The 16,992-nt window shown below is 38.7% G+C and overlaps 1 protein-coding gene across 1 annotated transcript in view; it reads left to right on the top strand.

Moving 5' to 3' along the window:
• Positions 1-16,721, top strand: part of LOC114457416 (hormonally up-regulated neu tumor-associated kinase homolog B) — a 124,100-nt gene extending 107,379 nt beyond the window's left edge. Inside the window, exons 3-13 of the mRNA XM_028439193.1 lie at positions 1,957-2,028; positions 6,231-6,353; positions 6,467-6,636; positions 10,242-10,297; positions 10,390-10,528; positions 11,144-11,271; positions 12,318-12,453; positions 14,336-14,504; positions 14,659-14,742; positions 15,079-15,349; positions 15,441-16,721. Coding sequence (XP_028294994.1) covers positions 6,291-6,353; positions 6,467-6,636; positions 10,242-10,297; positions 10,390-10,528; positions 11,144-11,271; positions 12,318-12,453; positions 14,336-14,504; positions 14,659-14,742; positions 15,079-15,349; positions 15,441-16,171 — 1,947 coding nt within the window. The 5' untranslated portion in view covers positions 1,957-2,028; positions 6,231-6,290 and the 3' untranslated portion in view covers positions 16,172-16,721. The remainder of the gene's footprint in view (positions 1-1,956; positions 2,029-6,230; positions 6,354-6,466; positions 6,637-10,241; positions 10,298-10,389; positions 10,529-11,143; positions 11,272-12,317; positions 12,454-14,335; positions 14,505-14,658; positions 14,743-15,078; positions 15,350-15,440) is intronic.
• The last annotated feature ends 271 nt before the right edge of the window (positions 16,722-16,992 follow it).

Raw genomic sequence — 16,992 nt, 5'->3', positions numbered from 1 at the left:
ATCCTTCACTCTCATTGTTCTGTTGACAGTAGAAAACTTCCAAACCACCCGTGACACAAGCTCTTTTTTTTTTTAACATTTTTGGTCAGGGTTAGAGGGGATTAGAAAGTGTGATGGACTAACACTGTGGGAAAGACATTTTCTCTGGTCCTCAGTGTCTGTTTTAGCCATGATGTGAGTTCTAAAGCCACAGAAAAGGGCTTCAACACAGTGAAACTTAAAACAACTTTCCAAGTTCATCGTTCTGGAACTCATCACCAGTGAAATGATATAGAATTGCCGTCCTGTGTTATGTTAACATAAGAGATCCTTATTCACGTGAAGATTTTAGGGAGCTTAGGGAGACGAAAAACCCTACAGTCACAGACTTCTGAGTCCTCACCTAATCACCATCAGGAATGCAGAAGCTACAAAAGAAGGAGACGTGTGTGTGAACCGCAGTGACATGCAACACAGACTAATGATGACATGAATTCTGGGTGACGCTGACACATGATGACAAGCCAAAAGGCTGCTTTGTGTGATTTAACTCACTTTCATTTAAGTCTGAACTCGTTTTTTTTTTTTTTTTTTCATTGGATGTCATAAAGATAAATGCTGTTTTAGTATTTGAGCATGGAAATCAGTTGGATGACAATAAAAAGAAATCTGACCTTTTTTTTTTTCTTAACACTGTGACCTTGTGTCAGTCTACCATATCCACTGGAGGGCAGACTGGGACAGCAGCCCTGTGGAAAAAATATCCATGGTTTGTAGACTGTGTAGGAAATTAATTATTTCACACACAAACTATACCCAGATCTTGCTGTTGATAAAAAAAAAAAAACCCATATTACTAGTACATTTGATTTATTTTTATGTTATTATAAATATTCTCCTAAATCTGAATGTATTAGTTAAAAGAGAATGCAAATATAATTAGAACATTTAAAAAAATATCATATTTATTATTATTATTGTTATTATTATTATTATTATTATTATTATTAATATTATTATTATGTAGTCTTTAAAACCAAGGTTCCCCAACCTTTTTTGGGTCGTGACCGCATTTTGAAATCAAAAATGTCTGTCGAACCCCAGAGACATTTTTTTTTTCCCCACCTATAATTCAATTATTGGTCATGTTTATTAAAATGTCTTATACCACAGACATTTTTACACTGAATTTTATTTGAATTAAATTTATATATTTGTATAGGATGCAATTATTTGAGTTGTATCGTGTGTGTGATGTTTATTTGAAAAAGAATAATAATTTTTAAAAAAATGTGTGTTTTTTTTTTTTTTTGCCAATTACTAGACATTTCACGTTAACCCATTTTGATTCCAGGTGACCCCAAGGTTGAAAAACCCATTTAAAAAAAAAAATTCCAAATATTGTTTTCTAATAAAAATGTAAAACAAATGGAAGTGAACATCCTACACATATTATACATCATTTTATTCTAGATTTTAAGGGGTAGCAACTACACTGTTATGGAGGTTTGCTGGTGTTTGGTTGCTATTCAGAGGCTTTAATGAACCTAACATACATGGATATGTTAGGTTCTCAGACTGTGAGAAGAAATAGGAATTCCTGCAGAGATCCTACATATTTTATGCTTTGGAGCATGAGGTGCTAACTGTTACTTACACCACTGTACTGCAGCCCATTGAAATAATGCAGCTAAACACTAAAACAAAGGTAAATTAGCTATCTAAAACTTCATTTATTCATACATTATTCGATAGATATTAAAGCTCAATCCTGCTGCTACACCCACCAAAAGCCTCTCATTTTACCTCTTGTTTGATGATGTTTTACCTCTAGTGTATGAAAATGAATGCAGTAAGACTGAGAAAGATGGTAAGAGGGTTGGGTGTGTGTGTCTTGTGTCTGTTCTAGTGCGGTTTGGTGGAGTTATTTGGTGTTAAAATATGCCTTAATGGTTGCTGGGGATCCATTTATTACAGGCAGGAAGCAGAGGGGGGTTTCTCTTCTCATTTAATGTGACCGCCAAGAAGCTCGCCAAGTCCTACAGGCAAGTAAGTAAGCATTCCTCTGCACACAACCTAACACACACTGACTCACATGTACACACTCATTCACATTTGACTATGTATATACACTCAGAAGAGTGAGGCATGCAGTGGAAGTTTAAATATGCACATATAGATGCAAAGAACACATAATCGCACTGATGTGCTTTCAGGAACTGCTTACAAATATGTGTGTGCGCTGGTAAAATCACACACACAAACAGACTGGGGTTTCTGGCACACAAAAAAAGAAGACCTTTTCTGACCTTTGGAAACTGCGGAGGAGGATTAGGGCCATTTTTGATGGAGAAAATAATTTTGTCGAGAAAAAAATCAAAATGTCCAGATTAACGTTGAAATTTCGAGAATAAAGTTGAAACCTAATGTCTGAATTATAGTCAAAAAGACAAGATTAAAGGTGAAATTTCTAAAATAATCTCAAAATACAATATCGTGATGAAAGTCGAAGGTTTGCTATTAAAGTCAAATCTATGGAAGGGGACTCGGTGCAATTCACCATCAAAACTGGCCCTAATCTTTGTCCGTACAGCTCCTTCATAGCCCACCTCTTCCAAAACTTGACCGGTTTTTCCTTCTGAACAGATATCTCTTTAAAGTCCTTAAACGCATTCATTGATTCACGGCCACAATCTGCTGTTTGTTGTCATATGGTGAATTGGCCCTCGTCTGCTTCCATAGATTTGACTTCATTGGCAAACCTACTTTTATCAAGACATTTCGACTTTAATCTTGATTTGTCCATGAAAATTGGCCCTAATCCTCTTCTGTTGGAAACGCACGTGAAAAGTCACCCAAGAACTTATGCATTGACCTTTTTGTCATTTCTAATGTTCAGTTTCCCTCCACACACGTCCTCATCCATCTCTCCATCAAGCCTAGAAGTACTGTAGCACACATTTCTCCTGTATTTGGTTCTCTACGCTCCTGCATGGCTCCAGTACGAAGCCAGATGCAGCTCGACACCCTTCCCCAGCATTAGTGAGGGTGTGTTAACACCTCCTCCTGCACACACGCCAGGGCCTTAAGACCTGTTTATGAAGTGCAGTCCTCCTGGCGAACAAATGTACTCACATACACAGAGAGAGAGGATAAATGTATCAGTACACTGTGTAGAAATATAAGTATTTTCAAAGTAGTTTGCATCTCTTGACGTGTAACCACTGATCCTAAATCAGCTGTAACATACACTAACAACGATTCTCTATCATTTAATTTCTTTCCTATCTATTGGTTACCTTGTGAGGCTTCCAAATCAATGAAAATATAGGTTTTAATATTTTTTGGTGTGGGTGTCTGAGCCTTTTTTCTGTCAATATACCCCTTGATTTAAAAAAATAAAATAAATAAATAATAATAATAATAATTATAATAAATGCAAAATGTGGGAAAGCTTGATATGAAACATATTTTAATAATTGTTAACTACATATGTGTAGAACTGTACATGGAACTGTAACATAGTTCCCCAGTTGTGTCCATTAAATTATAATTTTCATAGAATTTTCATGGCAATTACAATTACAAAGTCAATTATCGAAACTCAATTATAATTTAATTACAATTACGACTGCAACATATATTTTTTTAAATTACAATTGCAATTATGCCATAATTGTAAATAATTATCAATTGCGCAATTACAATTGTAATTGACCTGGTTTTGACTGTGACTTTAATGAATCAGAATCAGAATCAGAAATGTTTTATTGGCCATGTACAGTTTTAAGGGCAGTACAAGGAATTTGACTTGGTGGTTGGTGCACAAAACAAACAACAAAATGTTGCTGTAACCCTGAGCTGGGTCTGAATGTCTATTGAAATTAAACTCTATCAACATGTTTAAAGCAAGGTAACTGGAGAGGCTTCACTCTGCTACTGCAGTCGTTTAAGTTGAAGGTTGTGTACAGTAGTGTGTGTTTGCATGGTATTGGGTTACATGTGGGATATACAGTAGATCTATATTCTCCTTTTCATCAGCTGAGAGAGGAAGAAACAAGACACATCCTGACCTGAATGTACGCATAATCCAGCCATTGATATACTTAAGAGTAGAGGGATCATAGTTTTGAACAATCCTCATGTGATCTATGGCTACTTATTGCACTAAGAGCTACAGTAGGCTAGCTACCTAACTGAGGTGACTGGGACGTACTGGCAAGGATCTGATCCTAAAGTTGTGGAACATTCTTTCTTCCTCTCATTCATGTTGTCTCTTCTGTTCTCATGTTGCAGTAAAGTCCTCCTTTATTAAGAGCATGTAACAAAGTGGGGTCAAAGAAACAACAGAGGAGCCAGGGATGAGATGGTTACTGTGTAACTGTGAGTATCTGCATGTACCTTAGCAGGGGGAGGAGGCTGTTCATGGTGTAGAATGTCCCACCTATCACTGGAGCTGATGGTTAATCATCCACTAACAGGAGCTGGAAACACAGTGGTAGAAAGAGAGCAAACCTAGCCCTAGCCGAGAAAGAAAAGCAGATAGAGTAGAATATATGAAAAACAACAGAGTCATTAGGAGAAAAACAAGCCTTGGTTCTGTACTTGGAGAGAGGGTAAAAGAAATCTAAAAAATCGGCTTTCAAGGGTTTAGATGTTGGCTCAGAAATTCAGTTTTTTTGACTGAAACTTCTATTTCTATCCCATGGACATCTCTACACGCTAAAATGTGTGATTTCCGACGACATTAAGGTTTTAAATTTGCTAGAGAGTGTGGCAGGTGGCCACATGGGGTCCTGGCTGGAATGCCAGCTGGTGGACTGAAGCCCACTCTAGAGGACATGGTTGCAGAGGAAGCGGGCATCGGAGAGCGAGGGTTGACCCAATGGGACACGACTGGGCTAGGACAAGAGCGGCTGCCCTTCCTAAAGGTCCCCAGGGAGATGCTGCGCCGCTTCCCACACTCCAAACGAGTGGGATCCTACTTGGTTGGGAAGATGATCAACAGAGGGTCGTTTGCCAAAGTCATGGAGGGGCTTCACATCGGAACAGGGGAAAAGGTCGGTGCTGTCACTATGACTAAACAACTGCAGAGATCCAGTGAGACGTGACAGGAAGGGGTGGCACAGCAGCAGTTCAGATGATCACACACATACAAGATGATGACCACATAGTTACAAATCTTGCTTTCCAACCAGTCATCGTACCCATTTAAAGTGGAAAACCTATTATTACTTTTTCTGTGTGTACAAAAACCTAACCAGTTCCTATCATACCTGCTTATTTCCTAACTTTGGCCACCTGAGTCTTGCCAAACACATTTTTCAAGACCTAACCCATAGAAAAATAGAAAAACACGTTTATAAAAATTATAAAAACAAAATGTATGTCTAATAATCTAATTACAAAAACCCTACACTGTATATTTTCTTACTGTTACAGCATCACACTGTGACCACACATTGGAAAGACCTGTGAGTGTTGTTCCTCTTCCTGAGTTTGTGTGTGTAATGATGTGTATCTCTTGCCGGTCACTGAGTTACTGACTCGTGAATGTGCTCCTTGCCAGGTTACCGTGGCAATGGCCAAACTTATTCTCAGGGAGTTTGTTAATCATTTTCAACCTTAGTTTGCCTGGACAGGTACATAAAGTACATCAAGTTCAGGAATGTCATGTTTCCATGTTTCCAGGTTCTCATCATTATCATCTGGATTGGAAAATGGTTTTACAAATGAGGTTGTCCAACAAAAAGCATAAATATCATTCAATTCAATTCAATTCACCTTTTTTTTGTATAGCGCAAATTACAACATGTGTTCAATCATTCTCATCCTAGGGTACCACAGGGTACACATACTGTACATTGAAAAGGATGCATTGATAGATTCATCAATAAAGACAATATTCTATTTGAAAATACCTTATCTTATGAAGGTAGCATGCTCTGTGTTGTCTTATTACTGTAACCCATACGTGTTCATTTAAGTTTCTCCCACCGTTTGCATTAGTTTACATTCTTTTGAAATTTTGTTTTTCACAGCGGGCAAAAATTTAAGATGCCCCTTAACAAATGTAAACACAGTTAAACTTTTGTATTAGCTACATGCCAAAAACTCTAGCTGTTGCCGAGATAAATCAATTCAGTTTCACTTTTTATTTAACTATCAAATATGGAGATACAATAAAACTTTGTGGAGTGGTGTTCTCCACAATAATAGCAATTAAAATGTATGTGTTGTTTTGTTTTCAGGTGGCCATTAAGGTGATAGACAAGAAAAAAGCTCGCCGGGACTCGTACGTATTGAAGAACATGAAAAGGGAACCTCGAATTCATCAGATGGTTCGACACCCCCACATTGTGGTTCTTTTAGAGGTAAAAAAGCACTTAGTCTGCCACACAACGGTTCCTGCCACAGCTCAAACTTTAGCAGCAGCCGAACAATCACTGTTGTGTTTACGCCGCACGTGTGTAATGGTGTGTGTCAGACTCTGGAGACGGAGAACAGTTACTACATGGCCATGGAGCTCTGTGTTGGGGGTGACCTGATGGACAGGATCTGTGAGAGGAAAAGGCTGGAGGAGAGGGAAGTGCGGCGCTACACCAGACAGATCCTCTCCTCCGTGGAGCACCTGCACAAACATGGCATTGTGCACAGGTCAACACACACCCACGCACACACACACACACACACACACACTTATCTTTCATTGAACACACAATGTTTTAAAAAATTTAAGTAATTTAAGATCACAAAACACAACCCTCCTAACAACATTGGGAAAACAAAGATGCAAACTTTTCACTTGGGTTTGGGTCAATTACATTTATAAATTAAAATTACGCCTTCAATTATCCATGTTTAATTACAACCCAATTATGATTACGTTGACCAGCATTTCCTCCAATTATAATTAAAATTACAATAATTTTTTTTCCCCATGAAAGTCAATTACAAATACGTTCTCAATTACTAAAGTTCAGTTACAATTGATCACAATTACTGAGCCTTTAATAAACAACCCCATAAAACTGAGGCAGTGGCTATCCGTACGGTTGCAGTATCAATATACCGACATTCTATCCGTACGCAGTGCCTCTAATTGGCCAGTTTAGGTCATGTGATTGGTCAGTCATTGGTCAGTTTAGGTCACGTGAGTAAGAATAAACCTTAGCCTAAACCTAACCCTAAAAATTGTTACGATATTGGGTTATAACCTAACCCTAATACGCTACGTACTTGTACTTTGATAACCGTACCAAAAGCACCGGGGGTTGTCTGTACGGCAACCGTACAAATAGACACTTTCTAAAACTTAACCTCCCGCTTGTGTTAGCTTTCTGCATCTTTTTAAGATAATAAAAATACACAAAAAAAAATATTATCTATCATCTAATTTATTTTTCACGTATTGTTTATTTTGTTAGGTTTTCTTTTTAATGAAAATAATAATATTTTTGGTGTGGGCGTCTTAGCCTGTTTTCTGTCAGTATACCCCTTGATTTTAAAATGGTAAAATGATACTCAAGAGAACTGACATGTAAAGTTTATATGAAACATATTTTAATAATTGTCAACTATGTATGCGTAAGACATAGAACTGTAACATGGTTCCCCAGTTCTGTGTTTAATTAAATCGTAAATGACAGTTTTTAATGAAATGTTATTGCCATTTACAATTATAAAGTCAATTATCTGAACTTAATTACAATTCAATTATGATTACAACAGCAGCATATTTTTTCAATGAAGACTGCTATTATAATTACATCATAATTGTAATTAATTATCATTATTGGAGATCATTAGGAGCTCATGGAAAATCCCATTGTCAGACCAATTAAGAACTACTAATTTATAGGATCTGCTGCTCACACTTTATTGCCTGGAACCATAACTTCACAGATCCATTTGTGTCCATTTGTGAATATTTCTATCCTGGCGATAAGCCACACCCACTTACTTACTTTTTGTAAGAAAGTGGGTGTGGTAATACAAGAGTTTTTGCTCCTCGTTTTGAAAGAAACCGAGCCAATCAGAGGCGTACAGAAATAACGTCATATCTCCTGCACAAAGCAGTGTCAAAACAAACATGGCGCCCACCACTGAGAAGACGTTCGAAGCTGCACTTTGCTCTGTTTTAAAAGACCTGGATATGTTGTTGAAACCGCAACAAGAAGAGGCTTTAAAACCATTTACAGTATATTGAGAAAGGATGTTTGTGCCGTGCTTCCAACTGCCGCCTCTCCATTTACAAAAAAAAGATCTACACTTGTGCTATTGTCATCACGTCTGCTCTTCCTTTGATTGGTTACGCTGCTCGTGTTTGTCCCGCCCTGTTTTGCCCCCTAGAATTCAAACGCCTTGTGAGCGCTTCTCGACTAATCACTTGTATTAAACATTGAATAATACAAGGAGATTAGGATGGATTCCAGGCTACAATATTCTAGTGAACAGCTCCAAAAAGAGACCTAAACCATGTTGGGTTGATGGTCATAATGTTCTGGCTGATCAGGGTTGGATCACATTGTAATGATAAAGGATTCTAACCTTGTTACAAAGTATTAGCAGCTTTTAGATGAAGCGCACGGCACACACTGAGCTCCACAATTTCGTTTAAGACTTTGGCATCTCCAAAGGTGGGAATGTGATTACCAGGCAATGACCTCATCATTCTGCGCCGACGCCATGATTCACACATCATCACAACATCATGGACTTCCTCTTTAATGAAGTCCCTCAACGATGTCACTCAGAACACTTCAATGGCACCTTTGTCAGTCACATGCACACACACACACACACACACACACACACACACACACACACACACACTGTAACCACACAGAGAAATTAAACATGAAACAAATGGAAAAATTGCTCCTTAACACACGTCCCGCCACCCACATTCAATAGGTTTACCACATACATTTTCTCCTCCATGATAATGTCGGCTGCTACTTTTAATGCTCCTTTTCCCTCTTTCTCCCCCCTCGTCTCTTTGAACTTTTCTCGGTTGTATTAGCAAGGTTCTCTGGATTTTTCAGTGTCTGCTGTTTGGATGAAGCCAGATAAAAGGAACTTGGTGGATTCCCAGGCTGTAGTTTATAGGCTCTCTCTGCTTTCTAACCACAGATTTTCATTTAGCTTGGTAGTTTTACAGCCTTGTGTGCTTGGTTAGGAGCCTGTGGAAGACTGGCAGATCTTAAAGGGAAAATATATATGTCTTACAGGTGAATATGGGGAAAATCCACATTGAAGGTTGAAACTAATTAAGGGATATACATTAGATTTAAAACATAGGCCAAGAGGAGATCTGTAATGATACGGTATTTCTAGCTTGTGTCCTTTAACTTTAGTGTATTCTTCTTCTTTGTCTTCGTCTTGGTCTTCTTCTTGGTCATGGTCTTGGTCTTTCTCTTCTTGGTCATGATCTTGGTCATAGTCTTGGTTTTGGTCTTCTTCTTGGTCCTGGTCTTGGTCTTCTTTTTGGTCTTGGTCTTCTTCTTCTTCTTCTTCTGGGCCATGGGCTTGGTCTTCTTCTTCTTGTTCTTGGTCATGGTCTCGGTCATACTATAGGTCTTTGTCTTCTTCTTCTTGGTCATGGTTATGGTTTTTTTTCTTCTTGTTCTTCTTCTTCTTTTTCTTGTTCTTGTTCTTCTTCTTCTTGTTCTTCTTCTTCTTCTTCTTCTTCTTCTTCTTCTTCTTCTTCTTCTTCTTCTTCTTCTTCTTCTTCTTCTTCTTCTTCTTCTTCTTCTTCTTCTTCTTCTTCTTCTTCGTCATGGTCATGGTCTCTGTCTTCTCCTTCTTCTTGGGAATGGTCTTGGTCATGGTCTCTGTCTTCTCCTTCTTCTTGGGAATGGTCTTGGTCATGGTCTCTGTCTTCTCCTTCTTCTTGGGAATGGTCTTGGTCATGGTCTCTGTCTTCTCCTTCTTCTTGGGAATGGTCTTGGTCATGGTCTCTGTCTTCTCCTTCTTCTTGGGAATGGTCTTGGTCATGGTCTCTGTCTTCTCCTTCTTCTTGGGAATGGTCTTGGTCATGGTCTCTGTCTTCTCCTTCTTCTTGGGAATGGTCTTAGTCACGGTCTCTGTCTTCTCCTTCTTCTTGGGAATGGTCTTAGTCATGGTCTCTGTCTTCTCCTTCTTCTTGGGAATGGTCTTAGTCATAGTCTTGGTATTGGTCTAAGTCATTGAGATGTACTTGACTAAAACACTCTCCTTCTTTAGATATTCACTGGTTTGTGTATTATGATCAATTGCAGGGATTTAAAGATCGAAAACTTCCTCTTGGATGAGCATAACAACATAAAGATTGTAGGTAAGTCAGCATTCTTCAAATGAACCCAAGAGCAAAGTATCAAACCTTAACTGTGCAGTAATAAGACGTTGAAGTGAAAATGTTTCACTCAGACTTTGGCTTGAGTAACACCCTGAAGGCTGAATCGTTATCCCTGGAACTTCTCAGCACTCAGTGCGGAAGTCCTGCCTACGCCGCTCCCGAGCTGCTTGCCCACAGAAAGTATGGACCCAAAGTGGACGTCTGGTCTGTGTAAGCAGGACACCAATGGGCACAGAACGGCATCAGATTTCTAGTTTTAGACCTACAAAAATGTAACTGTACAATGTCAATTCTAACAGATGAGCTATAACATTTATCTGTCTTCCATAATGGGTTATTCTGATAATGTTAGAAAGGGACGGACTCGTTTATTCAATTCAGATACTAACCTCACTTAAGCTAAATTAAATTACAGTGGGGCAAAAAAGTATTTGGCAGCCACCGATTGTGCAAGTTATCCAAATTAAAAAGGTACACTTCAAGACAGAATGTGAAAAAACAATCCACTAAGTCACATTGTATGATTTTTTAAAGTTCAATTTCTCTGAGTCACATGTATTTTTTTTCTTTCATATTTAATAGTATTATTATCATTGCAATTCAAAAATGAACTTTACTCTTCAAAGAAGTGAATGTAATCAATACATTTTAATTGATCTGTTGATGCTGATCAATTTAATTTGATGGTAACTGATATAGCACAATCAATATGGTCCTATTGATTCTTATTGTTTGTGTGACATATAGTGTATTCCTGTGTTCATGTACTCTCATTTTGGGTGTGTGTGTGTGTGTGTGTCGGTGTGTGTGCATGTGTGTGTGTAGAGGTGTCAGCATGTTTGCCATGTTGACAGGAACTCTTCCCTTCACTGTTGAACCTTTCAACATTAAACAGCTGCACCAAAAAATGATCAACGGAGAAATTAGCAGCATCCCCAGTGACATCAGCAAAGGTATATGTTGGTGGGAACATACAATATTTCAGTTATAGATTTGAAAAAATGTCTTTTGGATGAGACTTTCTTATCAAGATGTGAAATGACAAGATGAAACAGAAATTAGTTCAATTTATTGTTCTCTGCTGAGTTCACAGAAACTCTGGCCACTTAGTTTACCTCTAATTTATTTTCTGCTCTCTGACGGTCTGTCAGGCTGCCATGTACCTGCAAACAAACATGACTCCTGTTACTGTGCTAAGGACCTGCTTTGGTTTTCTTTAACTGTGACTAGAGTAGATCAGTGGTTGAATAAAACAGGAATCTGAGACCTCCACATTAACAGTTTGGGTTTATTTCAAGTAGTTACTCTGTTATATTGATTTTTACGTTTTTCAACTTCTTCTTAATAAAGTACAAATAAACAAAGCACAAATGCCAAAACCAGCTGTAACAACTAAAGGTACTTAATAGAAAAGGTGGGTTAAAACATTTTGTGTCCAAAATGAAATCTATTCTCTTTGTTTATTCTACTTAGTTACAAACTCAACTCAATGAACGGATAAGCTCTTTAAATGAGAATAACAAATTGCAGTAAACACAAAGCAGTAGTGTTGGCTTACAAGTCTGTGAATGTGCCAACTGTTAAATTTAGTCTGTTCTTCTAAGCTGGGAAGCTTATCTGATTTCCCCATTTGGACTCGGGCTTTCAAACCCCACTTGACTGCCCAAGGGCAGACTTGTGTCACTGACTGATGGGCTGTGTCGAGGGAAGACCTGCCGTTATCTATCTGTTCTACCACTTGTAGAATTACAATCAATGACTGCACACTGAAGTGTGCTCTTTTAGGTTGACCAACTCTTGGGAATTGAGCCTTTTAGGTGGTATGAGAAAATACCCATTATCTACATTTTTGGTTTCCATAATTCTCTACCACTTAGTTGCTAGTATTTCATCCTTTTAATTTGATACATTTACAGTTTATTAGATAAAACTCGTAGTTTATAAATCATGAATTTCAATACATAAAGGATTATGGGGTTTATCTGCTCTCCTACTGCAGGTGCTGTGTCATTTGTGTTGTCTCTACTGGAGCCAGATCCAGACAAAAGACCAAGTGTCAAAGCAGCCATGGAAGAACCATGGATTAATGAGGGATATGCCAAAAAAGCACTTCACACACTCTCTCCTAAGAACAGGTAGGGAGTCAGTGTGAGTTATGTTGTGTCCTCAAAACACAACATAAAACAAGCTGTAGCCTCGTACACCTTTCGTCAAAATTCAATGTCACAGATAATGTCTGTAACCCCTCTGCAGTCCAACCTTATAATCTTTGATTGTGGTCTGAGAAAGTAAATCATTAGGTTTACACATTTGGGCAAACCAAATAAATGGTTCATTCTGATATTAGCTGAATTTTTTATGCATGTAAAGAGGTTCATTTGGCTGGAATTGGGCAATCTGTAAGTCCATTAACACTCCCAGATAATGCGATTGACAATCAAGCTAGTGCACTTTGACACATTAGCACGGCGTTCTGCGCATCATGCACCATTTTTGTCCGCCGAAAGAAGAATGAGATTGAAGCATAAGACACACTTTTCAACAGAAAAGCAAACCAATTTAATGCTGCTACAGACAAAGGAGTTGGACGTTACAATAGATGGTTGCGAGAAAAATGCAGGATTGTTATTGTTATTTTCCTCTTAAGGTAATATGAAACTCGGTTAATACGTACTGTTTTGTACATGAAAGGATAAAACACCACCTATCGAGTCTCAAATTTAAGGTGTATAATGAGCAAAACAATAGGCCATCATGCTACTATAACTGAGTTTTTCAACTGTAGCATCTACCATACAATTCCACAGCAAACTAACATTACACCACACCATGTCTCAAGAAATCTCTGGGTTTAGCTCTCGAAACCATTGACCTCCACATCATAGAGGCTCTAAATCGCCCATAGGCTTAAATAGCTGTTTGAATTAGTTCTTTCCCTTGCCTTGTGTGTTAGGATAGGCTACAGTAGAACCCTGCAACCCTGAAGAGATTAAAGCAGGGGTAGAGGATGGTATATGAACTTAATTTACTGTATAAAGCACTTTAATGACCACCAAATTAGTCTCAAAGCACATTACAACATCAGTCCCATTTACCCAAATTCCCCTCAAATTCACTCACTAATGGTGACAAAGCTGCCATGCAAGGCGCTAATCTACAATTTGAAACAATTTAGGGCTCAGTGTCTTGCCCAGAGGACATTTCGACATGCAGAGAGGCATTGCTGTGAAATGAACCCTCAACCACTCCATTTGAAAACAGCTCTACCAGCTGAGCCACAAAGTCGCTCATAAGATTAAATAAATGAAGAAACTTGGATTTAAGAATGGCAGGAAACAGAAAAGTAACAAATGACATCCAATAAAGATCAGCTTTGCAGAGAGAATGAATTCATTTATCTTTTCTTTTACAACAAGACCATTTTATGTCATACATACGGGTAGATCATATTTGACATATTGACTTCAATTTTTCAGTGGGCCGTCTATGGTAAAGTTCAAAGTTCTGTGGCTACAAGCGTCCTGTGCAATGTACAATCTAATTTACTGTCAATTCCAAAGTAGTTTGTAGATTGAAAGCCAAAAATCACAACCACTGTGGCAATGGACTGTTGAATGTCAACTGGCTCATGTATGTGCACATTAAAAAGCAGATCTATTTGCAGCATATTTATTATAGCGCTGTATTCTAACCAGAGTAAAAGTAACACAAAGAGTCATTCGAAAAAAAAAAATACCGCAACAGACTTCACAATGTGGCTAAAGGGATCAGAAGGAAAATCATTGCCGGTTTTAAAAGACAATGAAAATTCTTGTGGTTTACATTTTAACAGCTTTGTGTACTATCGCTTGACTGGAAGGCTTTTATCACAGTATGCAATGTGGAAATGCAATTATGTGTGGAGACTCCTGCTAATAACATGTTTTCTGAAATATATCTTTGGTCTGCTCAGCATTCTCCCTCTTTGCTTTCTTCTCACATTTTCTTTTGTCTCTATTCTGCCTTGTTGGTTCCTAGATTGTGTCCCGAGGATCTCAATTCAACTGTTTTAACATACATGACTAAAACGCTGGGATACTCAGTCTCTGAAATCATACACACACTCACCAACAATCGACCCTCAGCCATCATGGCCTCCTATCATCTGCTGCTTAATAAGCTGAACAGGAACCAGAAAGAAACCAAGGTCAGGTCACATAAACAGTACCCTAACAATTGTATTAGAAACATAAACACAACATCGGCCTTGATCCAGATACCTGAAAGTAATACTAGTACTAAAATGTGCGTGTGATGTGTCTGTACAAATCAATAACACAAAATAATGGCTGATTTGGCAGAAGTTGGAAAACAATAACTGGAGCCTACCACGCAAGAACACATGGAAGGACGGAAACAATATGGAATTAAAAGACCAGCAGCAGGTAATAAAATACTGTTAATAGAGAATTTACATTGGTTCTCGAAGCCTTTATAAGAAAGATGGTAAGCCAAGTTCTGCAATGTTCCACTGTTCTAATGAATACAACCTAATATGCAAAGATTTGGATGCTGATCTTGGTTGTAGCTTTCTTTACAGTGTTTCCCATTCAGTACTTTAATTTATTTATTTTTTTATTTTTTTATTATTATTAACCAAATCCATAGATGCAGTTCTTGGGTTTTAACTTTTAATTTTGTGTTCTATTTTTTGCGGACTACATTCTTAGTACTTGATAAATTGTATGCAGTTAAAGAACCACCCCTTGATTACTCCTCAGAATGAACCTGCGCAGGGAAAAAGCTCAAAGCAGTTCATCCGACCTCTGAGGACCCAGCAGATGACAGAATGCCATGGCAACAAGAAGAGAAATGAAGATGAGCTAAAGAAGGATTGCAGAGAAGATGATGAAAATCGGCCACCATCTCCTGCTTTGCCCAATCTTCCCCACTCCATCTCCCCCTCACCACCCACTCACCTTCCCTTGCCGCCTCCTTGTCCTGTGTCGGCACAGGATGAGGCCACTGAGGAAGAGACGCTGTTTCCTGAAGGTAAGACATATTATCATGAAACACAATCGAATAACAGCAGAATGTCTTCTATGTCTAATTGAATTTGTGTCTTTGTGTATTCTCGTGTCAGTGTTTGGAGACCGTGAACTTGTCCATCTTTCACCTCCCAAGACCTCTGCATCCCAACTCTGTGAATCTGCTCCTTGCCAAGTACCGTTGCCTTCAGGGCCAATTGGAGAGAGCAGCACAGTCCGACCTATTCGACACACAAACCTGCTCCGGACAACACGCTCTGATGGGGCAGCAGACCCAGTGACTGGCTGCTTCCATGAAAACCAGCTTCAGGAGGACTCTCATCATCTGAGCATCAAAGAGCGCCTGGAGAAGTTGCAGACGTTTTACGCCTCAGACAAAAATGGGATTTCTCCCAGAACTCTCCCAGATGCCGACACCCACGCAGAACGAGGCCATTTAAGCACATTGGAAAGGACACAGACATCGCCTTGTGTGCCGCTTCCTCGACTGAATCACATAGGGCTAAAAGATGGGCGAGGGAAGAAGATGACATGGGTTGGGCTCACCCATCAAGGGCAACCTGGACTACTTGTCAACGGGTCCAAACCTCCTACTTTCCCTTCACAGAGGCAACATAATTTGGTCATGAAGAGCCTCAGGCAGGAAAGAGGGAGAAGAAAAGAGGCTACAGGTACAGGTGGAGGGATAAACGGGCTTAAAAGGAACTCAGTTCAGTTGCGTCCAGCTCTTCAGCGCAGAGTGGGAGACCTGAATCTGCCTCTGCTCCCTGCAGCACTGCGAGAGAAGACTAATAGAAAGAACCACCTGCCTAACATGGACTACTGATATACAGGGGTATTTACAAGAAAGTGGGAAGATAATCTCACTGTTGCACGAAATACAAGAAGTTGTGGTTTGATAACTAGGCGAAGATTGACTATAATGCAACTGAAGCTGTTTTTCTCTCAAGTATCTCGATAAAGTCTACGTACACACAGCACTCCCACCCAACAGCGATCACACTGAATAACAATCTAAGTGCCAAACATTCAATCCAGGAAATCGATTGCAAACAGGTTTCTTCCAGATCTCTATTGTCTTCTCATAAATTCTTCTTGGTTTTAACATTGATTTCTACCTACCAGAACTTGAAGAGCAGATTTTACTCAAGTTTTATCCTGAAAATGTCATTTTGTACTAATACTGAAAAAGAAAATGAAGAAAAACTCCTGGGTCTTGCTAGTTCATGCATCTGTCATATGTTATGATTTTGCACAGTCCTTTTTGGTCAAACTGTATTCCTTAAGCTTTAACTATATCCCAAATTCAGAATGCCTGATTTATTTTTGTTCAAGTAACATGAAGCCAAACGATTTCAGTCATTAAAGTGTTTCTACCCTCCTTAGTACTTTGAGAGTGTGTTTTATGACTGCAATGACTCTTGGCCAACACTGACCTTGCTAAAGCTACTACAGCTTTTTGTTTGGTAACACAATGAGCTACCTTTACTCCGGTTACAGTTGGTAGTATTTTCCGTTATCAACATTTGCTATAATAGCTGTAGTAGAACCGTAGCAATAACCTTGAAACTTGTAAAAAGCTAATAGAAAAACTAAAGTATTAACCTCAAAACTAAAAACATATTTTGATGTATATACAGTACAAGA

The sequence above is a fragment of the Gouania willdenowi genome, chromosome 24 (assembly GCF_900634775.1).
Source record: "Gouania willdenowi chromosome 24, fGouWil2.1, whole genome shotgun sequence".
Lineage (NCBI taxonomy): Eukaryota > Metazoa > Chordata > Actinopteri > Blenniiformes > Gobiesocidae > Gouania > Gouania willdenowi.
This window is presented reverse-complemented; position numbering and strand designations above follow the sequence as displayed.